General features: G+C 40.5%; 1 protein-coding gene across 2 annotated transcripts; it reads left to right on the forward strand.

The window, feature by feature from the left end:
• Nucleotides 1-27056, forward strand: kcp (kielin cysteine rich BMP regulator). Of its 2 annotated transcripts, none has more exons than XM_084933289.1 (51): nucleotides 1-557; nucleotides 1247-1761; nucleotides 2087-2156; nucleotides 2815-3086; nucleotides 3193-3256; nucleotides 6919-6992; nucleotides 7117-7206; nucleotides 7331-7420; nucleotides 7530-7619; nucleotides 8411-8500; nucleotides 8628-8714; nucleotides 8844-8930; nucleotides 9053-9128; nucleotides 9748-9830; nucleotides 9916-10009; nucleotides 10093-10172; nucleotides 10256-10341; nucleotides 10448-10538; nucleotides 10656-10755; nucleotides 10857-10942; nucleotides 11123-11216; nucleotides 11299-11448; nucleotides 11820-11926; nucleotides 12010-12103; nucleotides 12195-12368; nucleotides 12460-12542; nucleotides 12627-12720; nucleotides 14366-14548; nucleotides 14657-14827; nucleotides 14927-15100; nucleotides 15192-15274; nucleotides 15346-15436; nucleotides 15511-15593; nucleotides 15688-15861; nucleotides 16966-17224; nucleotides 19941-20023; nucleotides 20123-20216; nucleotides 20286-20459; nucleotides 20622-20704; nucleotides 21634-21754; nucleotides 21843-21925; nucleotides 22052-22151; nucleotides 22244-22332; nucleotides 23046-23148; nucleotides 23273-23415; nucleotides 23620-23792; nucleotides 24541-24652; nucleotides 24739-24840; nucleotides 24937-25101; nucleotides 25202-25502; nucleotides 26458-27056. In XM_084933289.1, the coding sequence occupies exons 1-51, from the start codon at nucleotides 464-466 to the stop codon at nucleotides 26712-26714; spliced, it is 6516 nt and encodes a 2171-aa protein (XP_084789415.1). In that variant the 5' UTR covers nucleotides 1-463; the 3' UTR covers nucleotides 26715-27056. The 2 variants fall into 2 exon arrangements, with proteins under 2 accessions (XP_084789415.1, XP_084789416.1); XM_084933290.1 differs by having other exon boundaries at nucleotides 2833-3086.
• The last annotated feature ends 182 nt before the right edge of the window (nucleotides 27057-27238 follow it).

A 27238-nucleotide genomic window follows, 5' to 3' on the forward strand; every position in this document is an offset into this window, starting at 1 on the left:
TGATGTGCACGGGTTGCTGTTTGGGTTGCTTTCAAGTGATAGGCGGGACTGTGGTCCAGAACTCTGGCAATAATCTCTCTCTCTCTCTCTCTCTCTCTCTCTCACGCACGCACGCACGCACGCACACATTTGTGTGTCTCTGTATGTGTGAGTATGTGTGTCTGCAGTTCATTCCTCTTCGACGCTAAGCAGCACAGTGGAGCGTAAACTCGGCTATAGAATCTTTATATTTTGAAGAGTTTTGAATAACTTTTGGGCTGAAAACCATCTGCAATATCTGGCAACACTAGATCCAGATGTTTCACGTTTCCCCTGAGCGCTTTTTGGAGAGGTCTGCTTGACGAGGAGCAGTGACACACTGAACGTTAAACTCAACGATCCATGGCTAAAAGGACGATAAATGCTGTTATATTTGTGTAAAGTATTTTGATTTTGAGCTCTTTTTTTCTTTTGGCTGAGGAGAATGGAGAGGAAACTCAGAGCGGTTGTGCTGCTGGAGATACATTTGCTCTTCGTGTTCTTCTTGCACGGACAGTCTAGTGCAGATAACGAGAATGGTAAGTTAACACACAGGGTCACGGGGGTCATCGATTGTTTATTTTACTGTTCTGATTGAACTTTCTTAAATTATAACTTTAAGTGTGTATTAATCTGCTCACAGTGAGTGGAGCTATGAATGGTATGCAGGGAGTTGTTTTTTGTTTTAGTAAACCCTGGTATTTAAATACTTAAGCTTGATAGTAATGTCTTTAAAAAATCACAATACAAAAGCTGACATGTAATTAATGATTTTTAATGTGTATTCTTGCCCAGTCCCACATGTGTTTATATTAAATGTAAATTTTCAAATAAACTATAGTTTTAGTTTTAAAAAACGTTCAAAATCTGACATTTGGAAAGGTCAATGTGCGTCCAGCAGCAATTGCTTTTCACCTTGTATGCATGTCCATCTACTTCACAAAACATAATATAAATACATCTATGAACAACAAAACAAGCTTTTATTGTCATGTTCCATTTCTATCTGGTCTTGAAGCACCAGATATCAGATTTAAAGAGAGTCATAAGTTGAAATTGCAGACAGATGAGATAAGGGTGATCTTGGTTTCAGGTCACTGAGGTCACTGACCAGTAGATCTCTCACACAAAGCTTCACAATCATCATAACCCAGAAATCACAGTACTCTACTCCAGAACTCATGTCATATGGATGTGAATGTGACAGTGTCTCTTATTTCTTTTATAGTAATTGATCTTGTGGAAGCACTAAACCTACCTCACCGAAAAAGTGCGAGCAGCGGCATGATCTACAAACTACGTAACAGAGCACCCCACCTGACACTTCCCGCTGAATATTCTCACTTCCTGTACTCCAACCTTCAGGGTAGCATGGGTGTTCATGTGGTGGGGCGTCAGGCGCCTCGATCCACTTCCACCATCTTTTCTCTTTCGTCTGCATCTTTGCCTATTCTCCAGATCATCTCCTCCACTGTCAATAACACCCTGCGTGTGGACTACCAGGTTGAAGGAAGAGCGCACGACTTTGCCAGCATTAACCTTCTGAACACAAACCCTTTTGCAAGTGAAAAGTGGGGTCATCTGGCTGTGAGCCTGGAGCCTGACAGACTGGCATTTTTTGTGGACTGTCAAGAAGCTGCAGTTTTTCCGATAGAAAATGAGAACAGGATCAACCTAGAACTGCCTCAAGATGTTCTCATCACTCTTGGCAGCACATTAGGGAAGAGAAGCAGTAAATTTAGTGTGAGTTTCCTTTGCTTACTGCATATCTGCTTCCACACAGAGAACACAGAGAGACATCATCTGAACTTCTTCATTTACAGTACTCTGTTAGTATTTTACACAACACTAAGTATTGTCCTATAAACCTTGTAATCAAAGGAGACTGTCCTTTGCTGAAAATACTACCAGGAAATAAAGTCAGCTTAGATTTACCGTGTGCATAATTACAAATAAAACATCAGATAGTATATCCAAGTATATGCAGTATATCCATAATGGATGCCATTATTCTACATAACAGATACATTATATATTTTATGTAATGACTGTATTTTTTCAAATGCAGGGATATTTGAAGGCAGCAGAAATTTCACTGAAAGCATATCCAAGGCGCCCATGGAGCTGCAATCTTACAGGTAAGAGCAGATTCCATCTCTCCGTCCGTCACAGTTTTTATAGGAAGGTGGGGTTACATCCTGGAATGGTCACCTGTCGATTGCAGACATAATGTATAGAAAAAGACAGCCATTCACAATCACAATCACGCCGGTCATCAATTACCCAGTAGCCCTAAGAAATATGTGAATATATGAAGCCAGAGTATGTGAAACAGAGTACTCACACAGGCAGTGGTGGAGTGAGGCCTACCAAGGTTTTTAGCAGATGATTTGATGTTCCTGGCGACGGGGTCTATGTACTGACTAACTTCCTATTATTGCAAAGTGGAAGCAGCTAAGAACCACAGCAACTCAGCCACGGGGTTGCAGACCAGATAAAGTTAAAGAGCGAGGTCGGCAAGTGCTCAGGAGCATGATGTGTCAAAGTCACCAACTCTCTGCAGAGTTTCAAACATCTTCTGAGCGCTGAACACTGTGGACCCAGAGCTTCATGGCAGATGTTTGCATGGCTGAGCACTGCCTGTAAGCTTAATGTGTAGGTAGCCCAGTACTTTTGACCATATAGTGTATGATGGCATACGTGGGGGCTGCCGTTTGGTCAGAACTTATAATGTGTCAAAAATGTAGTATAATTCACTTCTTAGGAGTTCCACCATTTAACTGATTCTTATTTTAGATCATCTATTTCCTCCAGATGCACATGACCCAGATTCCCAGACTGACTCCAGCAAACCTCACAATGATTTACCCAGTAAACTTCAAACAAACCACAGATCACAGGACCAAACCAGCTATCATCCTCAGGAGATCCAGAGTGATCAGATGCAGGGAGCTGAGCCTCCTCGAGGTGATAATTCTGCTTCTCAGGAACAGAAAGATGAGAGACTGAGGAAGCTGGAGAGACAGATGACAAAGCTGACTCGTGAGTTGGTCATCGTAAGAGAGCAGGTAAAGATCACACTTAGTGTATGAGTTTTCACAAAAAATGATATAATGAAAAATGATTGCAGGGTACACTGAGATTTTTTTTGTTTGTGTGTTTGTTTTATAACAGAACGAAAACCTACAAAATCGTGTAAAATTCCTGGAGTTATGTCTGAAGGACCATTGCAGAGAAGGTGACTAAGCTTCTGTCTGTTTGTGAGATCTGTCACGGGTGTTTTATGTTATTGTTTTGTGTATTTCAAATTTTAAATTCGTTGTATTCATGAAGATACGGAGAAAATGTAAATATGTCTTTGTGTCTCCTGTCAGCAACAATATTACACATGATTAGTAGCTCTTTACTGATGGCTATCACGGCTTTTGTTTTTCCTGGGGGACACAAACAGAACAGGCAGGTATTTTTGACCCACACTGAAGTCAACTAGACTAGCTTCATAAAATGTTTATGAAGAACACTGCTGTCCAACCTCTGTGTGGTGAAAATGTATTCAGGGCCTTTCAACAATGCTACTGACAAAATTATACATGAAAAGATTGGCATTAAATTTGTGTTTCTCAGAGATTCCTTAAGAGAATTCCTCCTTCCTCCTCTGTGTATGTCTGTTATTCTGTCTGTAAATATAAAATCGCATAAGGTTTTGAATGATCGCTGATAAAACTTTGTAAAAGTCCAGCGTGGGGTGATGTTAACAGTCCTTTAAAATTTGGCTTAGATCCACCGAGGTCTTCAAGGTAAACTTTATTGGTGAAAAACTGACAAAAAGCCTAATAAATTAGAAACTATAATTCTTAAGTGTGGTGTGTATTGTCAATGTAGAGAAAGTACCATATAAAGATTTAAAATATGTCATATTTGACCTCTGACCTTTCCTTCAAGATCAATAGATTGATCCAAAGGTCAAAGTGATGATAATGCTACATAGAACTATTTAAAACTATTTTTCTTACTGCCATTATTTGTGTTGACAACATATAAGTATAAAATAGGGCATATGGGGTTTTTAAATATTGTGATCGTGGCTCAAGAGTTGGGAGTTCACCTTGTAATCGGAAGGTTGCCGGTTCGAGCCCCGGCTTGGACAGTCTCGGCCGTTGTGTCCTTGGGCAAGACACTTCATCCGTTGCCTACTGGTGGTGGTCAGAGGGCCCGGTGGCGCCAGTGTCCGGCAGCCTCGCCTCTGTCAGTGCGCCCCAGGGTGGCTGTGGCTACAATGTAGCTTGCCATCACCAATGTGTGAATGGGTGGATGACTGGTTGTGTAAAGCGCTTTGGGGTCCTTAGGCGCTAGTGAAAGCGCTATACAAATACAGGCCATTTACATTACTTTTTACCTCTGATCTTTTCTTCAAGGTTAAATAAGGTCAAGCTTTCATAAAATGGCTTTTATCTTTTAAACTATGTTTAAAATTCTACTGCATTTGTTTGTATTGGCAACATTTGGGAAATGATCATTTGCATCCAAATATGTTTTACTTGACTATTTCCTTATGTTGAATTACATGGCAGAGCTTCAGAACGGCTTGAGGTCGGTCACAATTGCTAATGAAGGCAAGCTTAGAAACCACCTTCTGTCAGGTTTTGTATTACTATAGCTTTCTTTTAGTTTCTAATAGTGTATGAAGTATTCTCTTTCATTGTCATCGGCTTTTGATTTGTTATTTACAGAATGCAAACCTTTAGTCTCATATATGGTAGTCAGTGGATTTTATCACCCTTTCCTGTTCAAGGTTATGTATCTTATTGTGTTTTATATTTTCTGTCTGTATCTACATAGTAAACCAAAATTTTGGATTTGCGTCAAACTACTTCTTAGTTCAATTTTTAGACAGAATTTTTAGGCGTAGCCAGATGGCAGAAAGCCTCAGAATCTCATCTCTGCTATTTGCAGATGATGTGGTTCTGTTGGCTTCATCGGGTGATGTCCTCCAGCACCTGAGGCCATGGTTTTCAGCCAGCAAAAAGTAGAATGCCCATCCCGAGCCGGGGACGAGTTGCTGCCCCTACTCTGTGAAGTCTTCCTCTTCTCCCCTGGGAACAGCACTAATTTCCTCTCATTTGGTCCCTGTTGGAAATAGTGCATGTTGGGAGGATGCTGTATCAGCAAACAAAGGCAAGGGTTCCATTACAAGTGTAAACATTTAAAATCAAGGCATCTCTTATGTGAGCGGAAGAAAATGACAAGTTCAGCAAATTATAAAAAAACAGCATATGTGTTTTCACCTCTGTACTTCTCAATTGCATATAATGCGTCACTTGTAGTGACAACATAGAAATGATCTCTGCAGTACCACTTAGATTCATTAGATTCATTCTCACTCTCTACTTTTTTTTTTTTTTTTTGGGGGGGGGGGTGATTATGTGTATACGGCTTGTGTGGCACCAAGCACTGTCTTATGAACATGGGCACAAACGATCCACATCATCGCCCAAAGGGTATGAGAAAACCAGGACAATACTGGGAAAAAAGGATTTCAAATGGTTTCGTTCCATCATCAGAAAAAAACTATCCAAACAACAATATTTATCATGTCAATCTTTTAACTGAATAATTTGTCAGTAATGTGTTGTTACACTGAAACTAAGCAGTTCCTGCACATTCTGCTTGGTGCATTTGAAGAAACTGTGTAAAAATACATGTACATATGAAACAAAGACATGGGGCTTTTGCCGATGTTGGACTAGCCTCATTAAGGATTCCTTTAATTAAGTATTCTCTTGATTTTCCCATTTTTTCCCCCACATTTAGCCCACTGTCCCCTTTCTTACACCCCACTGACCTACCTTTGGCACTTGCTTCATTGCTAGTACATACGTAGAGCAGACAGCTGCAAGGGCACCATGATTACACACACTTGTGGACTCACACTTTTAGCAAATGCATTCTTGGCTTGCTAAAGGAAATGCCTTTAGGCACAGTAGGCAGCTTTACTAACCTCTTGTTTGCGCTGTGATTATTGCCTTCTCTTGCACACAAACACATTGTTTGAGTCATTACAGTGATTAAAGGCTGAAATACCCAAGGTCAGCAAATTATATTCAACAAGGAATGTGACTTTTCTCTTCAGTGATTGCTGTACTATAAACATAATCTTTTAAATGGACAAAGACATAATAGAGGAAGTTATTAAGACCGTGATTTCATCTGTTTGGTAGGGAATCCCTCAGAAAACTAACATTCTGTTTCGCCCACAGTAAATATCCTGCAGTGTTAATAGACTTGTCTGACTTAACGTCGGAAAGTATGAAGACAATTCTGGTTATGGTTACAGTCCATAAAATGCGTATGCGTGTGTAAAGGCAAGCCCGTGTATATCAGATGAGAACCATGCTGTTTGTTATTACTGGAAAGAGAGCAAAGCCAGATGTTCATCAGTGACTCAGTGAGAAAAGGTAAAGAAAACCTGTAGAGACAGACAGAGATGGCAGAGGGCGGCACCAGAAAAATGCCCTCATTTAGATTTTTTTACTTACAGTATACACTCCAGCATAAACACAACCAAAGAGCAGAGTCAAGCAACTGGCAAGGTTTATTTATAACAAGATTTCAACTTGTAAACTTCAATAGGAAATGAAAGCTTTACTGCTTGTAAAAACACAGCATTTAGCTATGTTAAAAACACAGCACTAATGAGGCAGGCAGTGAGTTGCAGGTGCAGGAAGCAAGCCATGGGCAGAATCAGAGGTGATCAATCCAACAAAGAGTAAAGAGAAAAAGGTTGACAGAGAGACACAGAGAAAGAAAGCAGAATAAAACTCCAAGGCTGCATCAAATCCTAACTTACATTTAAAGAAGCAGAAAAAATTTTGTGATCTAAAGACTTTGTTTGATTTCCAGGGGTCCAGTCAGATTGTCCTTTTCACAATGGGTCCCACTGTAATGAAGATCGCTGTCAGACAAGAGCGTGTAATGTACGTGTTTGATATTCAGCCGCAACAAAATAACAATAAAAAAAATTAATGAGCCTAAAGAAATCTGCTAGTCCTGTTTCCTGTTCATTGCTTATGTTGTGTTTATTTTTCTTCATTTAAATAGGAGGATAACAGGCAGTGCCCTCAACAGCCATGCGCTCCTCAAAACTGCCCAGGAGAGAATGTACCTGACTGTCAGAGAAGAACATGTAATGTGAGTATTTAATAATTAAACACAACAGATGATTTTCAAACACATTTGATGAGCTCAAACAACCTTTCTCGCACTGTTTTCTGTTGATTCTTTCTCTCATTTTTGTTTCTCTTCATTTAAATAGGAGGATAACAGGCAGTGCCCTCCACAGCCATGCCCTCCTCAAAGCTGCCCACAGGAAAATGTACCTGACTGTCAGACACGAACGTGTGATGTGAGTATTTCATATTTTTCCATAAGAAATGGACAAATATTTAATAAGTTTGAAGAAGTCTTCTGCTCCTATTTTCCATTCCTTTTTTCTTATTTTTTCATTTTAATAGGAGGATAACAGGCAGTGTCCTCAACAGCGATGCCCTAATCAAGACTGCAGAGAGGAGAATGTACCTGACTGTCAGACAAGAACGTGTAATGTGAGTATTTAATAATTAACCACATGACAGTCAAAAACATTTAATGAATTTAAAGAACTTTTCTGGCACTGCTTTCAGTTCATTCTTTCAAAGAGCGATATAAGACCCCTGTGAGTATATGATCAAGGGAACAGTTCATCCTGCGTAGGGTAGGGTCACCAGGGCCCCGCCCTGAAGCCAGGTGCGGGGAGGGTGCCTGAGGGTGAGCGTCTGGTGGCCACTTGTGTGGTCTCAGAATCTAATCCCTGCTTTTCGCAGATGATGTTGTTCTGTTGCCTTCATCGGGCAATGGCCTCCAGCTCGCACCGGAACGGTTTGCAGCGTGTGTTAAGTCAAGTGTGAAGCAATAAAAATGAGAATCAGCACCTCCAAATCTGAGGCCATGGTCCTCAGCTGGAAAAGGGTGAAGTGCCCACTCTGGTCAGGGACAAGTTCCTGCCCCAAGTGGAGGAGTTTCTTGAAGTGTTGTTCACGAGTGACGAGAGAAGGGAGCGGGAGATCTACAGACGGGTTGGTGTTGTGGCTACAGTGATGGGGATGTTGTACTGGTCCTTTCTTGGTGAAGAGAGGGCTGAGTGTAAATGTGAAGCTCTCCATTTACCGGTTGATCGAGATTCCTACCCTAACCTATGGTCACGAGCTGTGGGTAGTGACTGAAGGAACAGATTATGGACACAAGCGGCAGAAATGAGCTTCCTTTGAAGGGTGGCTGGCCTCTCCCTTAGAGATAATGCGCAAAAAGATGGATGGATGGATCTTTCTCTCATTTTACTTTCTTTTCATTTAAATAGGAGGATAACAGGCAGTGCCCTCAACAGCCATGCCCTCCTCAAAACTGCCCACAGGAAAATGTACCTGACTGTCAGACACGAACATGTGATGTGAGTATTTCATTCTTTTCCATAATAAACAACAATCAAAAATATTTAATAAGCTTGAAGAAGTCTGCTGGTCACATTTTCCATTCCTTTTTTTTTATTTTTTTGTTTGTCTTCCTTTTAATAATAGGATAACAGGCAGTGCCCTCAACAGCCATGCCCTAATCAAGACTGCAGAGAGGAAAATGTACCTGACTGTCAGACACGAACGTGTGATGTGAGTATTTCATATTTTTCCATAATAAATAACAATCAAAAATATTTAATGAGCTTGAAGAAGTCTGCTGGTCCCATTTTCCATTCCTTTTTTTTTTTAATTTTTTGTTTCTCTTCCTTTTAATAATAGGATAACAGGCAGTGCCCTCAACAGCCATGCCCTAATCAAGACTGCGCACAGGAAAATGTACCTGGCTGTCAGACACAAACGTGCAATGTAAGTATTTGATGTTTACTTCATAATAAATGACAATCAAAAATATTAAATAAGCTTGAAGAAGTCTTTTGGCCCTTTTTTCCATTCCTTTTCTAATTTTGTGTTTCTCTTCATTTGAATAGGAGGATAACAGGGAGTGCCCCCCTCAAGACTGCCCACAGGGGAATGTACCTGGAGGTTGTGCCCAGCAAATCACAGGTAAGTACAGAGAAGATAAAGCATACTAAACAATACATTTGAGAGGAACTAAACTTGCCTATTTGGCAAGGTACACATTCATTCATTTTATGCACACTGGTAATTCTGTCTGGCATTCATTGTATCATTTCTTTTTATTTCTTTTGGCTGGTTCCTTTAGGGGTCACCACAGCAGAGCATCTCCCTCCATCTCACCCTATCCCTTGCATCCTCTTCTGTCATACCAACCCTCTGCATGTACCCCTTCACCACATCCATGCTTTTTACTGTATCACCCATGGTGCATAACTTGTAAGCCTACACTGGCATATATTCTGATCATTTTTATAGCTATCCAAAATAATTCTGCGTTCCACTTTTTTACTATAACAAATAGCATGTGCTGTCCTAATCACATATACTCAAATTTCCAGTTGTCAATGTCACAAAAATTGACAGGACTCAACAAATATGAAAATAAATGGACCTTCTTGTTGGTTTCGGGTTGTTAGGAACTCTGTACTGAGAATCTTTCTTGCAGAAAGGTTTAGGGTGGATAAAAATCTGTTTAGATGTACAGATTAATATCTTCATACCTAGAAGCACAGGAATAGTACAATAATGTGATGTGTGTTTACAGGTTGCACCCATTCTGGTGTAAATTATAACAATGGAGACTCTTGGAGGTCGGTGGAGAGTCCTTGTGATATCTGCCAGTGTTTGGTGGGTCTGACAGCAACTACATGCTCAGGTTTGCATCTGGTCACTCACCTTCATCTCTAATAATGCTGTTCACTTTTCATCACAGGACGGTTATGTTCGCTGTGAGAGGGAGCAGTGTTACACTCCCTGTAGAAACCCTACTGCTCCTCCTCCAAATACCTGCTGTCCAGTCTGTGAAGGTGGGCTTAATTGCCTTGTGTAATAAGGTTTGTATGTGTGTTAGACTGTAGAGGCACAATGTGTCTATTTGTGTGTCTTGTAGGCTGTGATGTGAATGGACACGAAGTCCCTAATGGAGCTGTGATCCCTGTTGGAGACCCCTGTGAAGAGTGTAGATGTGAGGTGTGTCTATAAGTTACAATTAAATTTGATTTTCGTGTGTGTAAATGAATTGAGGATCATTTTTTTTGTTCTTTCTCTCAAAGAATGGAAATATGGTGTGTTCACGCGTTCGCTGTTCTGCTCCATCTTGTAACAATCCAGTGTATCATGCTGGGGAGTGTTGTCCACGGTAACAAGCCTGCCTACCACCATCATCCGTATCATATTTAAGCCTGTACAGTTTCACTTTTTGTTGTTTTTAAATATATTTAATCAATGTTTACGTGAACCTGTAGATGCGAGCAGTGTGAATATGAGTCTGAAGTATATGTGAATGGAGAGAGGTTCACACCTAGGACAGACTCCTGCCTCCAATGCTACTGCTCTGTGAGTTTAGACTGACAAAGTCTGAAAAAAAATGTATCAAAACTTACAGAGTAGCCATGATATTTGTGACAACTAGGGTTAAAAGAATAAGTGATACATATTCAATTTCTTTGCTAGGCAGGTCAAGTGTCATGTGAACACATGGCTGCATTTTGTCCTACATCACACTGTACTCATCCAGCTAAGCACAGAGGAGAGTGTTGTGCCACATGCAATGGTCAGTATCAAAATATGTCTATAATGTAATATAATCTAGTTCCCGCTACAGTTCAACTTTCACAGAAACAACCAAACAGCTATTTGTGTTTGTTCCTCCAGAGTGTGAGTATGAACAGAGGGTGTATGCTGATGGGGAAATGTTCAGCCCTTCTGGGGGTGGACCCTGCCTGCAGTGCAGGTGTAAGGCAAGTTTATGCAATATACACCCAAAGAAAGTGTGTGTCTAGTGCAAAAACCTCTTTGTTTTTACACTCAAGAGGAGGCATGATTCTTCATTTGTTTCATGCATTTTTCTTTTCTAGATCATAGCACTTTTTATGCCCATTAATATCTTTGACATTTCTTTTGTTGCTTCTCTGGTTTAGAGTGGAAATGTAATTTGCAACGAAGAAAAGTGCCCTCCTGTCCGCTGCTCCAATCCGATTAGACACCCACATCTTTGTTGTCCAGTCTGCAAAAGTAACTTCTGACTCATACACATTTAGAGTGCAGGTTCATACGAGTGAGTGTCCTGTATGAAAACCTTCTTTTCTCATTGCAGCATGTGAACTGGATGGAGTGGAATATGATGAGGGGTCCAACTGGCAGCCTGAGGGTCCTTGTTCCAGCTGCACCTGTGCAAATGGAGAGGCCTTATGCACACGCACACAGTGTGCTGCCAACAACTGCCTGCATCCCTCCAGGATTACTGGTAAGACTGTGACCCTAACTCTTATAAATGCTATATTTATTACACATTAATTGAAATATGTCTTTTTTGTTTTGTTTTAATTTTGATGATTGGGCCGTGTGGCTGGTGAAAATCAGGCATCTATATATCAAACTATGATCAGTCAAGCCAGCCTACTCGGCAAAGGCTTACTCTCCTTGAGGAGTGTGGACATTTTCAAGTCAGCAGGCTTCCCCATGAGTGTGGTTGTGTCTGCTGAACTTTGTGAAATGAATGTGTAAAATATTACGTTTATGTTTCTTAATTAAATTGTGGAAAAAATGAACTTTTTCACAAATTCCACATTTTTTGAGATACTTTAACAAACTGAATACTCTGTCTCGTTTTTTTAGGCTCCTGTTGTTCAGTCTGTGACAGCTGCACTTATAACCAACGTGTCTATAGCAATGGTCAGAGTTTCACGACCCCTGACCAACCTTGCCACACCTGCACTTGTCTGGTAAGAATCCATTCATAAACACATTCCCTATCACTTTTTATCTTTGCACCTGCTAACATCTTCTCCTTTCATCTTATGCTCAGCGTGGCACTGTTCAGTGTGAGAGACAATCTTGTCCTCAGCTTAACTGCAGGGACTCCTACACCCCACCTGGAGAGTGTTGCCCCAGATGTCGAGGTACCTAAAACTCAGACTGTGATTCTTATCATAGGTAAACGTGATCTATTCTGAGTGAGGTGACTGTAATGTGTGTGTTTGTTCTTGTCAGACTGCTCCTATGAAAACCGTGTGTTTTTGAATGGAGATGTTTTTCCCAACCCCGTGAGTGTGTGTGAGGAGTGCACATGTGCGAGTGGAAGGATTGACTGCCATCAAGCGCAATGTTCTGAGCCTCGCTGTAATGCACCGATGCCTGGGCAGTGCTGCCAGAACAACTGCAATGGTGAGAAAGTTTACATTTGCTGTAAGGAAAATAAACAACTCTGAGAAATTAGGATCTCATAATTACAACATTGCTTGTTTTACTGCTGCAGGCTGCAGCTATGCAGGGAAAGAATATTCCAATGGACAACAATTTCCCCATCCTACTGACTCATGCAGGACATGCAGCTGCACTGTAAGAATTATGAGTACAACACTCAATTCAATAACATGTTGCCTTCTTAAAGCAGGTTTTCATTTCTGTTTGTGTTTGTCATAGAATGGAAATGTCCAGTGTCTGATGAAGAGGTGTCCACCACTGACCTGCTCTAACCCTCATGTGATACAAGGAGAGTGCTGTCCCCAGTGTCCTGGTAAGGATATGCAAGAACAGAGTCCTTCTGGGGCGCTTGTTTGAAAAGTTATTTTAAAGCATTAGCTAAATGAATTTCCAGTGCAACAGTAAAATTGCATGAGAGAATCACCAGCCAAATATGCCACAAAATAGAGTTTTAAAAAGCCTTTTTTCGCTGTTATACAAGCCATTTTTGCTCTTGCAGAATTCTCCTTATCTTTTTTGATGACTTAAAATATCTAGAAAAAGTAGTACAAAGCACAGTTACCCCCCTCAAATAAAAAAATTCACAAATCTACTTTGAACCAAGAAAAAAGCACTCTTCGTCACTCCACAATTCAAAAGTTTACACTAGTAATGTAAACTAGATCTAGTAATAGTTTTTTTGAGTGAAGACAAAGGTAGGGGAGTGGGGGAAGGCATATACAGAGGCAGCAAAAGAGGGGGAAAGGTAGGAGTTTGGAGATGAGAGTAGGGACTCTAAATGTAGGGATTACGATTGATAAAGGAATAAAGGTGGCTGATGTGATGGAGAAAAAGGACGCTAGATAGGAAAGTTGTGTGCACAAAAGGCAAGGAGCATCGGAGGTGGATTTAAACTGTTCTACCATGGTGACAATAAGGAGCCAAATGGAGGAGGGATCATCTCAGAGGAAGAGAGATTGAACAGACTTACGTGGAGACGTAGATATTGACAACCGAGGCAGTGAGGTGCTGGATAGGTATGCGATAAGCAGAGAAATGTGGAAGGAAAGATGGCAGTTGGCTTTGCAAAAAGGATGAACATTTTTGTGAAAGCATACTTCAAGAAGGGAGAAGAACAGGGTAGGATAGGGTAAGATAGGAAAGAGTGGAGGCAGGTGCACACAGGCGGACTACATCTTGTGCAGAGGGTGCGATCTGAAAGAGGTTGGAGACTGCAAGTGGAGAATGTAGCTAAGCAGCTTCATTAGGTAGTCTGTAGGATGAATTTGGAAATCAAGAACAGAAAGCAAGTGAAGGCAGAGGCAAGGATTAAATAATGGGAGTTGAAGAAGAGTGCAGAGTTCAGGAAGGAGTTGAGGCAGGATCTGGGTCGTAGGAAAGAATTAGCAGATGACCGGGAAATTAAAACTTAGGTGGTGAGGGAAACTGCCAAGAGTGGAGATGCTATGATTTTTGTTGGGAGTAACGAGGATGGACAGGATTAGAACTATTAGGAACAGCTTAGGTTGAGTAGGTTAGAGGCTGGACATGTGCAGAGGAAAGAGAGTGGATATACGGGGTAAATGGTTTTGAATATGGAGTTGCCAGGCAGGAGTAAAAGAGGAAGACCACAGAGGAGTGTCATGGATGTAGTGAAGGAGGACATGGAGAAAGTTTGTGTGACTGAAGAGGATGCTAGAGATTGGGTGAAATGGAGGCAGACAATCTGCTGTGACGATGGAGGAGGAAGAGGAATAATAGCAGTTTCTGAGTCTAGGACTACACTGCAAATAGGAACTGGTCAAATACTGTGTTTGTATGCTTTACGGACATATATAATGAGAGAATAGTATAATATAATTTAAATATAAATACAAAAATTATTTGGTGATGGCAAAATATAAGTTATACCAACGACTATAAAGCTGACTCCTGAAAGTTTTTATGGTAAATAATTTCACAATTTTTTTTTTCTTCAGCTCCTCAGTCAGACTGTGTGTATGAACAAAGCTCCTACAGTCACTTGGAGCATTTCAGTGACCCCAATAACGACTGTCGATCATGTGCCTGCACCAACGGGACAGTTCGCTGTAAGCGAAAGCGCTGCCCGTTCGCTCACTGTTCTCACCCCATCCAACAAGACTGCTGTCGGAGCTGCGAAGGTACAAGTTGTCATGTCCTTAATTAAAGATCAGAGCACTACTGATATTTGATGCAGTTGTTTATTGCGTCTTTATTATCAATTATCTTTCTCTCTCTCTTTTTCTCAGGCTGCTTATATGAAGATCAACAGCGAGTTAATGGGGAGATGTGGGATAACCCTTCAGAGCCATGTGTTGAGTGTGCTTGTCGTGACGGCTCTGTCCAGTGTCAGAGGAAACGATGTCCTCCCTCCAACTGTAAACACCCAGTCCAGAGAGATTGCTGCATGTCCTGTGATGGTGAGAACCTGAGCCAATGCACCAATCACTGGCCTCAGTTAAAGTCATTTAAAAATGATCTTTTTTTGCGTGTATCAAACTGTAAATTTCTTCTTGCAGGCTGCATGTATAATGGTAGAGAATATCTTGACGGCACTGAGTTTCATGATGGCAGCGACCCCTGTGTTGTCTGTCACTGTTACGGAGGCGATGTCACGTGCTCCAGGATACCCTGTGATGAAAAGTGCAGTCACCCTTACAAACCACCAAGACAATGCTGTGGAGAATGTGACCGTATGAACGCTTAATAAACTAACTGTGCCCACACTGATATTTTCCCCCAATTTTTACAATTTGACCAACTAAACACATCTTTATTTGGCAGGCTGTTCCTATAATGGCGCAGTCCTCATCAATGGACAGTCCATTCCTGACCCAGGAAACCCTTGCTATGAATGTATTTGCCAGGTAGTATCAGCACACCCACACAGACATTCCTATTAGCTTTAGACACCTTGACATGCTTATTTCTCTTACAGAGAGGCTCGGTGCAATGTAGGAGGAAGCAGTGTCCTGAAGCCCTTTGTCCTAATCCAGTCACTGATGCTTGTGGTTGCCCAGTCTGTGGAGGTATCAGCGATCAACACATCACAGCTCATGTTAAGTAGAATAAGTAGGTAACTGACGCTTTATTGTGTATGCAGGTTGTCATTTTGAAGGTCTGACTTATGCTGATGGACAGATTCTCCTTGAACAAGAAAAAGCGTGCGAGGACTGCAGATGTTCAGTGAGCGAGAGCAACGCATTATTTAAACCGCTTATTAAGTTCATCATCATGGCATCATGTTTTATTTTTGTTTGGGTTTTGGTTGTTTTTTTAGAGAGGAGAGGTAGTGTGTGAGCAAAGAAAATGCCCTGCTGTGTCATGCCCACATCCAACTCTCAACAGCTGCGCATGTGAAGTGTGTGATGGATGTAACTTCTATGGACGCGACTGTTTGAGTGGGGAGCAATTTGCACACCCTACAGATAGCTGCCAGCGCTGCTCCTGTCAGGTACTGCCATGCATCATTTTCAGCTCTATCAACTGTGGCATTCAGTATACACAGAAAAATCAGAAATCAGAAACTTTAGAGATTACAGGCTTATATTAAGAACCAGACCTGCAAATATCTGTCATTTCAGATCATGTATGCTCTGAAAGTTTATAGCTTGCTTTTTCACAGAAGATGGCAGATGTTATTTGATATGCACCAGTTGCAAATGATTTCCTAGTACCAACTGAGCATTGTTCAAATGCCACAACCAACCTGAGTATTGTTTCTGCCCATGTCTATCACTTTATGACCACAGAGCACCATACTGCTGCATTGAGCAGGATAATGCACAAAGCTCAGATCATCTTCAACTGGTTTGTTGAGCATGACAATAAGCTCACTGTAGTCACATAGCCTCCAGAGTCACCAGAGCCCAATCCAACAGAGCACCTTTAAATATTGAAATATTATTCCTGTAAAGAAACATTTGAGGACTTAAAAGAAGCAAGCTACAAATGTTTTGTAGCCACGTGTAAACCATTTAAACAGTATATGTTACTTAAGGAAGATACATTTAGCTAACAATTTGTTTAATAGCACAACCCTAACCCCATCAGCACATTACAATTTGGTGAATTTTTCTTTTGTTTTGAAAAACTGCCAGGAAATGTTTTCACCCCCTGTTGTTTTAATATTTGTTAGTTTGTTTAAAAAAATATTATTACAGTTTCCCTCATGAGGCTTTGATAGATATTTTATTTTTTATATATATATTATTATTATATCTAAAAAGACTTTGGTTTAACTGCTTTCAAATGGTAGGTATGTGTTTTTATTGTAAAACCTGTGCTGACTTTACATATGTATCTATCCACAATTCAAAAAGTCTAAATGTAACACTGAAACTAATAAAAACATAACTAAAACTAAATATTTTCAAACAATAAAAACTAAACCAAAACAAAAAACTGAATTAAAACTGAAGTAAAAACAAAAAGTCAAAATTAAATAAAATTAAAAACTCATTTAAAACTATAATAACTCTTCATATTAGAAGTGACTTTTTACCAGGCATTAATTTGCACTTGCTTTTTTGTGTGTGTTTGTATGTGTGTTGTGTAGAATGGTGGTGTGGTATGTGAGCAGGAATCTTGTCCAAGCATTACCTGTAGCAATCCAGTGACGCGTCCTGGGGAATGCTGCCCCGTCTGTGACTGCTGTTTCTATGAGGATGCTGTTTATTCTAACGGCGAAAGCTTCAGGCCCCCATCAAACCAATGCCAGAGCTGCACCTGTGTCGCGGGCACTGTTGAATGTGTGTCCGACGGCTGCCAACAAGCACCCTGCGCTCAACACGTTTCCATGTCAGAGCCGTGCTCAGGTACATCCTGAAATTATAAACACACAGCCAACAATTCATTATAAAGAAAGCTAGGATCCCGTATGTATTCACTTTTTAAATATAACAAGGGCTTCACAGAAAATTAACCTGCATTAGTATGTAATCTTTACTGTTTTCACACTGTTAAACAGAAATGTCACAGAAGTACAAAGAGTATAAATCTCATTTTGATCACCTGATCACAAAAATTACACATCTCAACAACTTGGAACATGTTATTTTCACCTTTTATGGACTAATTTGGAAATCTGCTTCCTTTGGACGAAGACTATTAAGACACTCACCAACTTGAGACGCTGAATCTCTGACCTTTATCATTTTGTTCCTGGTTACAACCCCTGTAACAAGAAGTCAGTTGTATACCCAGACCCCTTGACCCTGTCACTTTATTTTGTCATAATAAGTCTTTGTTTAGTCCTTGATCTTGTCTTCTAGACCCTCCACCTTATATGTTTTGTCACTGTTTAACACTTGCATGTAAACCATACCCAGCCCATACTCTTGTTCACCAGTATAAATGTTGTGTTTTGTCAGTGGGTCAGGGTTGGATTACCTTCCCAGACCCACTCTCTGAATTGGTACCAGAATACTCAATAAACATACCACCACAGCAAACTTTCAACAGTTTGGTCCCATGATCCATTTGGTAATACGTTTAGTTGGAGACTGTTACTAAGTGGTCAGTGATCCTTTTGAAAACACAGTTATTGTTCCTGTGTGCTGTCTAAGGTCTGTGGAACTGCATGGCCTTAGGATTTGACTAAATTGCTCAAGGTTTTGACATTTTAGTTACCAGAGGACTGAAGAACAGAAAAAAAAATTTTTTTTAAATGCATCTGAGAGTTTTAAAAGTTTGAAAAGAAAAAAGAAACTAAGAAAAATGAAATGACATATGGGTTCATAGGAGTACATCAGGAATGTGCTTTGAGCCAATTCTCGTTTGCAATGCTGATGGACAGTCTGACAGATGAGGACAGACTGGAGTCTCTGTGGACTTTATATTTCTAGACAATATTGTGATCTATAGTGAGAGTGGTTTAGAGTCAGTGGCACTATTAAAAAAACGAAAAAAAGACAAGAGACGGAGTTCAAGGTGGCAGGGTTAAGATGCTAAGATTCTGATTAGGAGTGACCAGAATTGACAGGATATGAAATGAATATATTAGAGGCTCAGCTGAGGTTGAGCATTTTGGAAAGGTTAGAGAGGCAAGGCTGAGATGATTTGGACATGTGCAGAGGAGGGATGGTGTGTATGTTTGGCAAAGGATGTTTAGGATGGAGCTGCCAGGCTGCCAGGAAAAGAGGAAGGCCACAGAGAAGATTCATGTAGTGAACGAGGACATGCCGAGAGTTGGCGTGGCAGAAAAAGATGCAGGGGATAGGGTGAAATAGAGGCTGATAAACCACTGTGGTGACCCATAATGACAGCAGGTGAAAGAAGAAGAAGTAGTTAGAGATTATTGGGAAAACATCATAACAATTTGTGTTTTTCTTTGTTATGACGTCATTGCATGTTTTCTTTTGTTTGTCAGAATTTGTCTGTTTCTTTTGTGAAATGTCGTTTGATGTTTTCTTTTCCCCCCTTCAAAGTTCTACAAGAAAAACCAAAGAACATATTAATGTGATTCTGCTGGGATGAAAGGAGCCGTTAGGAGAAGTTAGTGGGGCGTTCTTAACGCTGAGAATGAGTGTGAGGTTGAAAGCGAAAGAAATTCATTTAAAAAAATGTGGGGCCCAAACATCAATCAGTGAGATTAACAGGTCTCTTCAGCACATGGGCTCTACTTACTCATCACTATTGGTAGCACAATATAAGGCAGACAGTGAAAAATGTGGTGCAAGACTCAAAGCCTACATGTGGCTGAAGAACAAGCTGAAAATATAGATACCTAACAGAGGAAGTTCCAGGTGTACTGTATGACCTTCTACTGGTCAATGAAGAAAGAGGTCATGACCATCATCCAGCACATATCACCACCTTGCACCATTCCCTGGCAGCTGCAGTGTGTGTGTTTTCGTCCCAACGATGGCTTTGCCTGCAGTATAATTTCACAAACCCGGATGATTTCAATTACAGCCAACATCAGGTGAAGGCTCAGCTGATACCCTTCTGTGCATTCTATTGGCCATATCTCATATGGGATGTGCTACTTAAGCTGCTTCAGCCTGCAACAGCTACTGTTACCCCACAAGCTCCTTTACACACCCACATTTTCCATTTTGTGCTTTTAATGCTACTTCTGACTTAATTCAATGCTTATTGTCACTGATAACCTGCTCTGTTCTGTCAGGACTCCTGATCGTACTCTCCCTGCCTTTACCCTTTTCATGTGGAATGATGGGGAGGCTCAAAAACCTTGTGTCCAATTTTAAATTACTGTAGTTGAGAGAGAAGTAATATAAGTAATTCTGACAGAACTAATAATATATCCTACACTACAACTTTACACAGTTTTTTCTTCCACACTCAATCTTCTACCTTTTTGTCAGTTTTTAACATTTATGTTTAAACCATAGCCCACTCACAGTCGCTTGTTCATCAGTCTTAATGCCATATTTTGTCGGCTTACCTTCCCAGGCCTGCACTCTGGGTTGGTAATCCCACCCTGTACTGTAATATACACAACATTAGAACAAACTCTGACTGACTTCTCCAACATTTTCTTTCTCTGCTACTCTTGGTCACGTGACTCAGTATGTATGCTGAATGGACAGGAGTTCAGTGATGGGCAGACGTGGACCCTGAGTTCAAACCACTGCTCCACCTGCATCTGTAAGGTCTGACTTTATAAATCTTGTTTGCAGATATAGATTTTATTCTTCTCCATATTTCCCACCTTTCTTGTATTGAAGTGCTGATCTGTGATATTCTCACAGGCAGGTGAGGTGCATTGTGCAGTTCCTGAGTGTCCTAAGCTTGCTTGTGTGCATCAGGTGACTGATCCAGGAGCCTGCTGTCCTCGTTGTAGAGGTAAATAAACTAATGGAAGCTCTGATCACAGGAGGAATAGTTTGTCAGTGACTCACTTTTCCTTCTCAGGTTGTGTTTATGCGGGAGAGGAGCATACAGAGGGCAGCAGCTGGTTTGCAGACTCAACTCCATGTATGACATGTATGTGCGTGGATGGTGTGACCACCTGCTCTGAAGTACACTGTCTGTCTCCATGTGTTAACTTCATCAGTGTGCCTGGGGAGTGCTGCCCAATGTGTGCTGGTAAGCATATTCGCCTTACATTTTCTTAGGTTCTGTTTCTCTGCAGTCTCTCCCAGTAGTGAAACCCATACGTAGCCATAAAGTAGTGAAAGCCATACATTTAATATAAAATATATGTGTTCATATTCTTTTATTGTCACAATCTCATTATTTTTTGAGCAGACTGTGTATTTGAGGGCAAAGTATATGGACCAGGGGACAGTTTCCATCCAGCCAATGACCCTTGTCAGATCTGCACATGTGAGGTATGAAACAAATAAAAATCATCTCTGTATTGGATCATGAAATTTTGGTTTAGGTTATTTTTTTATTATAACTTATTGGCTATACTAAATTTGTGTTTAAAACAGGGAATTCACAGTCTTACAGTTTCATTACTCAGATTGATAGTGAGATTCTAGATATGCCATTACTGTACTGACACAAATGATAAGATATTATCTCATGTGTGTTATAAAAATGGTATGAAAATATCATGTGACAACCTTAGAATAAACGTTTTTACAGTTCTCAGATCTGATCCTTGTGTTGTGGAATTCTTTTTCAATACTGTTTCCCAGTTTTCCTGTCTTTGTGTGTCTCTGTGCTTAGTTATCTTCTAGGTTTCCTGTTTCACTTTGTCAGTTAGCATCTCTTTGGTGTGTTGTCTTGGGCTTGCTTCCTGTTTGCTGATTACCTTGATTATGTTTAGCTGTTTCTCATTCCATTCCTGTCCCCACTTAGCCAGTTATCTTTATGTATAAATCCTATCTTCTCCTCACTCTCTGTTGTGCCGTCTGTTATACTTCCAGTTGTGTTTCCCGTTTTTTTCTGCTAAGTGCCTTTAGTTTTTGTTACTTTGCTTTATGGAATTTGTTCAGTCTGCCTCCCACACCCTATTTGTGTCATACAATGCGTGATCAGTGCAGGGTTTAGTATTTAAAGTCAAAGTGATGAATGATGTTTTCAAAGTCAGTTAAGCTTCAGTTCTACTTACTGTAGCAAAATAGCTTGAAGCAGTAAAAACAGAAAGACAGAAATAACGTAAAAATAATGCAAGGATTTCTCTTTGGAAGATATTTGATTTCAGTGAGATTTCATCATTAAATAAATATAGATAGATGGATAAATGGAGTGATAGAAGCTTTAATAGTAAAATCTGAAGCAGTTTCTTGACATTTTGTGTGTTTCTCAGGTGATGCCGGATGGAGAACAGCACCTGAAGTGTTACCGAAAGCAGTGTCCCAGTCTGGTTGACTGTCCTAAGAGCAACATCTTGTTCTCTGGACCGGACTCTTGCTGTCCTGTCTGTGCACGTTAGTAGCAAACAAATGAATAAATAAATTATATGTGTATTATCTCTGCAGTATTGTTGAGCTCTCTAACATATGTGTCTATGTTTAGAGCCTCTCAGTAACTGTACCACTGCACTGATTGGTAATGAGGTGTTGGCAACAGATGACCCCTGTTTTACCTGCCAGTGTAAGGTAAAACAACAACACTTTGGTGTGATACCTCACAGATATGGAATAAAATATTTACAGTTAGGATATTTCAGCAACTACAGAGTTTCATTATGGGGTGATGCTGTCTTTGGGTGATCTCCCGTACAGGACCTGACATGGACTTGCTTACACAAAGTCTGCCCACTACTCACCTGTCCTCTAAATGAGCAGTTCACCCCTCCAGACTCATGCTGCCCAGTGTGTAAAGGTATAATGTGATAGAACAGCAGCAGTCTTAACATTTAGATTCTTGGTATTAATACATCTCTGTATATGTTGGCTCTCCTCTGTTCCTCGCAGATTGTGTAATTGAGGATCAGAACAGGCGTGTTGTGAACGGCACCAGCTGGAAAGACAGCAAAGATGACTGTGTCACATGCACCTGTTTTGTAAGTCAACAGAAATCTAGACACCCATCATAAAGAACTTAAAGTAATGACATAGCATTGAAATGTGGCATTTATATATATATATATATATATATATATGTATGTATATGTATGTATATATATATATATATATATGTGTGTGTGTGTTAAAAAATAACGTGGCACAGAAATACAGGTGGAAGGGTTTAGTTTTTGAGGAATGACTTAAAAGACACAAAAAGAAGGGTCCAGCGCTCTCCAGCTGCAAATACTGAGGGGTTGATTTTGATCGTTAAGCTAAGGAAAACACTTAAATTTCACCTAACTGAAGACATAATATTAATATGATTCTCCATTCACACATACATACATCTGATCCAACTTATCCCCTATCCAATTCAGGGTCTTGGGAGTGTTGGAGCCTATCCCAGTTGGCATAGGGCGAGAGGCAGGGTATTCTGGAAAGATCTCTGATTTTAATCACAGGGGTTAAAATCAACACTTAACCTAAACCCATGCATATCTTTGGACTGTGGGAGAAAACTAGAGAATGCAGAGAGAACCCACACAGAGAACATGCTAACTCCACACAGAAAGGCCACAGCCTTAGGTGGAAGGCACACCAGCACGTTGCCACTAATGTTATATTTAAAAAATAGCATTTCTAAAAATAGACCTTTTTGTATTTACTGAGATTATTTTCTTCAGAAGTCTGTTTGTGGTTGCATTCTCAGTTGGGCTACATTGAGTGCAGCATTGAAGAGTGTTTACCTGCCATTTGTCTGGAAGGACAAAAGCAAGTGAAACTTCCTGGGAGATGCTGCTATGAATGTCAAGGTATCACAAAATAAAAACAGCTGCTGGCTTTTCACCTCTGGGTATTCGACACTGCAATGATGTGACAGATGGATGGGGTGTATTCTTTACAAAGATTAAACTTTGTTGTGCATATGTGTTGTAGACTCGGAGGTGTCGTGTTTGTACCAGGGGACAGTGTTTCACTCCAATGAACACTGGGAGGTGGATGAATGCACCAGCTGTACATGTTTGTCTGGAGACGTACACTGTCGCAGTGAACGCTGCCCTCCCCTCACCTGTGCAAATGTGAGTGTTATTGAAAAACACACACACAAACACATTTTAATGGCGTTTCGTGATTATCTGAAATGTTCCCATGATGCTCACCCATCAATTTGCAGAGCACATTTTGTCACTGCAGACTTTTTTTTTTTTTTTTAATCCTTTTAGGTTCATCATATTCTCACACAACCAGTGTTAACACAGTCTGTTTGTGTGTTTTACTGCCAGGATGAGATGCCTGCAGTTATCCCAGGTTTGTGTTGTCCTCATTGCCTTCCTCGTCCAGCTACTTGCAGTGCCTTTGGCGATCCTCATTACCGGACCTTCGATGGCCGCATGCTGCACTTCCAGGGAACGTGCACATATGTCCTGACACAGGATTGTGAGAGTGGAGATTTCAGGTGAAATTCATCCCAAACAATAGCTATAATAATTAATTGTATAAAAAGTAGTGCTGTCAATAGATTAAAAAAAAAAATTAACAAATTAATCTCACAATTATCTGTAATTAATCGCGATTAATCGCAATTACTTGATCCTGATAACTTGATTTTTTTCAACTTTATATTTAAGCTTCTAACTGACATTTATGCAATATAATGAAGTAAATGTAGAATAAACAAGAAATTCAAATTCAAATAGAATTTGAATAGTTTTCTTCAATCTTCTCCCGGATGCGTTAATTGCGTTAAAAGTTTTAATCGCAATGGGGATTAATTCGCGTCAACTCGTTAATTTTTGGTGGCGCTAATATATATATATATATAGACAGAATCATTTCCAGTATTTTGAGTTATTGTGTGCTCCAGATGTGCTCATCGAGTTAAAATTTATAAACGCGTTAAGCACGATGGTGGATTATTTTGCATTAATGCGTTAATTTTGACAGCACTAATAAAAAGAAATTCTTTTTCTGTTCAAACAAACCAGAACAGTACTGGTTCTGTGTTGGGGTTAATGATATGGAGTACCTCCCCAAGAGGTGCAGTTACCATCATTGCCTCACAGAAAAAATAGTCTTGGACATCCTAGCTGGCTGGAACTGGAGGTGTTTCAGAAAATAGATGCATTGTTATTGTATTTAAAGCACAAAATTATGCTAAAAGGTAACAAGTAACAAAACAAGAAAGCACATTTTTGTTTTTACAGTGTTCATGCTACAAATGATGATCGTGGACGTAAAGGAGTGTCCTGGACTAAAGAGGTTACTGTGTTTTTGGGTGATGTCACAGTGCAGCTACTGCAGGACTGGATTGTGAAGGTTTGTATGTAAATAGACCATAAAAGGTTTTACCCAGTGAATTTTATGCTTAGTGCATTCACTCATCCATCTCCTCTTTTATCCAGGTGAATGATGAGGCTGTAACTTTGCCATTTCTCAGGGAACCATACATCTATATTGAACGGCAAACCAACACAATTTTACTCAACACTAACATTGGTCTGAAGGTGCAGTACTCTCAGTTTTTCTGTCTCTTTACCTTCTCACAAATTTGGTCACTCCCAGTTTTGTAACAAACTGGTACATCCACTCGCCCACCTTAGGTGCTGTGGAGTCCTCGTTCACATGTAGAAGTAAGTGTGCCAGGCTCCTATAAGGGCCACACCTGTGGTCTTTGTGGAAACTTCAACAACTACTACCAGGATGACCTCCGGATGCCAAATGGACGAATCACCCTATCTGAGTCTGAATTTGGAAACAGCTGGAGGGTAAAATCAATACACAGCAGTAATACAGAGACTCTATAAAATACATAGCTTATCACTAATTTTGACCGCATGCAAATGAAATAACTTTTTGTCATTTAAGGTCACAAATGGTACCCATTTCCGCTCCTCCTGTCGTCCTGGCGAGAATGTTGACCCTTGTAAGGATGCAGGCTACCAGGCCAAGAAGGGGGCCAACACTCGCTGTAAAATCCTGAAGTCTGCCATCTTTAAGCCCTGTCATCCCGTGGTGCCTCCTGAACAATGGTACGGAGCTTGTGTTTATGACCTCTGTGCTTGCGGTGCCAATACTGATGACTGTCTTTGTGACACGTTGGAGGCCTACGCCAGCCAGTGCAGAGCAGCAGGAGTCATCGTGCAGTGGAGGAGCGCGTCTCTGTGTGGTGAGTAAATCACCAGAAAGTGGCAAATATACTCTAGGATGTATATTATCATTTCACATCAAGCGTGCATGTCGGCAACCAGCTGTCAGCTTCATAACCAACTTTAAACTGTCACGGGCCCAGCTTTTTAAATTTTGGGTCTTGTCTAGTTTTCAGTTGGTTTCAGTTTATGTTTTATATCCTGAGTTTCTGTGTATTCCTGTCTTCTTAATGTTCCCATGTGTGTCCTAACCTCATCCCTGTGTTTTGTCCTTGGTGTTTCCTTCTTTGTGTTTGTTTCCCTTTCTGTCTTTGTTTCAGGTCTGTGTTTCTGTTCTCATGTTCTGCTACTTCCTGTTTTATTTTGATAGTCTCTCATCTCGTTTGCTCTAATCTCCTCTTGGCTATTTTGACTCTCATTTTGCTTGTGTTCTTTGTCACGTCCTCCCTTTTGCTGTGCGCTCTCGTGTCCGTGTGTTCTCCTAGAGTCCTATTTTTCGGTTTGGTTTGTGTAATTTCTGTATTTCTGTCAGTGCGCCCCAGGGCAGCTGTGGCTACAATGTAGCTTGCTATCGCCAGTGTGTGAATGTGTGTGTGAATGGGTGAATGACTGAATGTAGTGTAAAGCGCTTTGGGGTCCTTAAGGACTAGAAAAGCGCTATACAAATGCAGGCCATTTACCATTTACCATTTAATTTGGCAGCAAGCAAAGCTGAGTTTTTGAGTTTATTTCTCTTCCTGTGTCCTGCCTCTGGGTCCACAGTCTGCCTGCCACACGGCGTTCCATGACATAAACTGCTTAATGTTATAAGGAAGTAATGCAATATGATTCATTCTGAATTAAAAATAAACAGCCATTGGCCTCATTGCTGTCAGCCACCCGGAAATTTCTGCTGAGGATCAGTAAAGGTCAAAATAAGACATATGCTTGAAGCTGTAGTGCTCACAGTGTTTTCTTTGCTCCTGTCTTCCACAGCTGTGGGCTGCCCAGTGGAGAGGGGCTTTGTGTTTGATGAGTGCGGCCCCCCTTGTCCTGTAACCTGCTTTAATGTCGATGTACCTCTGGGAGTGATAGAAAGCCACTGTTTCAAGCCCTGTGTTCCAGGATGTCAGTGTCCTGCTGGTCTGGTCCTACACAACAACTACTGCATACCACGAGAAAAGTGTCCAAAGATCATTCATGGCAGCTCCTCAAACGCCACAGTTACTGAATATGTGGACACTCACTTATAATTTCACACACATGCACTGTCACTGCATCAGACCCATGTTACTGTATACAATGGAAAGATTTCCAGATGAACCTCCATGACCTGTGGACTCCACATACTGTGCTTGTTGGTTTTTATAAATATTGTAACACTGAATATTTATACTACTTAAAGATTTGTCATTTAATTCCATACCTAGTTTGTTTCACACATTTACTTTAACAGTATTAGCAATTATTTAAAGTTGTTTATCATGCAGGTTACATTTTTAGCACTGTGCAATGTCTGACTGTTCATACAGGAAGCCATATAATCTCAGGTAATCTTTTCTTTCTCCATTTTATAAATAAAAGTTTCACTAATATTTCTGTTGTTTCTTTTTCTGTGTTCAGAGACAAACTTGATGTTGATATTTAATCACCCATTTGGCAACACTGTCCTTTCTGCACACATTGTATTCATTTGAGTAGAGTGTATTTTAGTGAGTACACATCAGGTCAGCTACACATGTGAAAATGTGTGAAATAGCCTTACAATTCAACATAT

The sequence above is a fragment of the Perissodus microlepis genome, chromosome 7, assembly GCF_051167445.1.
Source record: "Perissodus microlepis isolate ML-2025 ecotype Zambia chromosome 7, ASM5116744v1, whole genome shotgun sequence".
NCBI classification, from domain to species: Eukaryota; Metazoa; Chordata; class Actinopteri; order Cichliformes; family Cichlidae; genus Perissodus; species Perissodus microlepis.

Coding starts and splice junctions, on each gene's coding strand:
- kcp (XM_084933289.1), top strand. CDS start 464: ATGGAGAGGAAACTCAGAGCGGTTGTGCTGCTGGAGATACATTTGCTC. Junction 558..1,246: donor TAGTGCAGATAACGAGAATG/GTAAGTTAACAC, acceptor TTTCTTTTATAG/TAATTGATCTTGTGGAAGCA. Junction 15,862..16,965: donor GCCAGCGCTGCTCCTGTCAG/GTACTGCCATGC, acceptor TGTGTTGTGTAG/AATGGTGGTGTGGTATGTGA.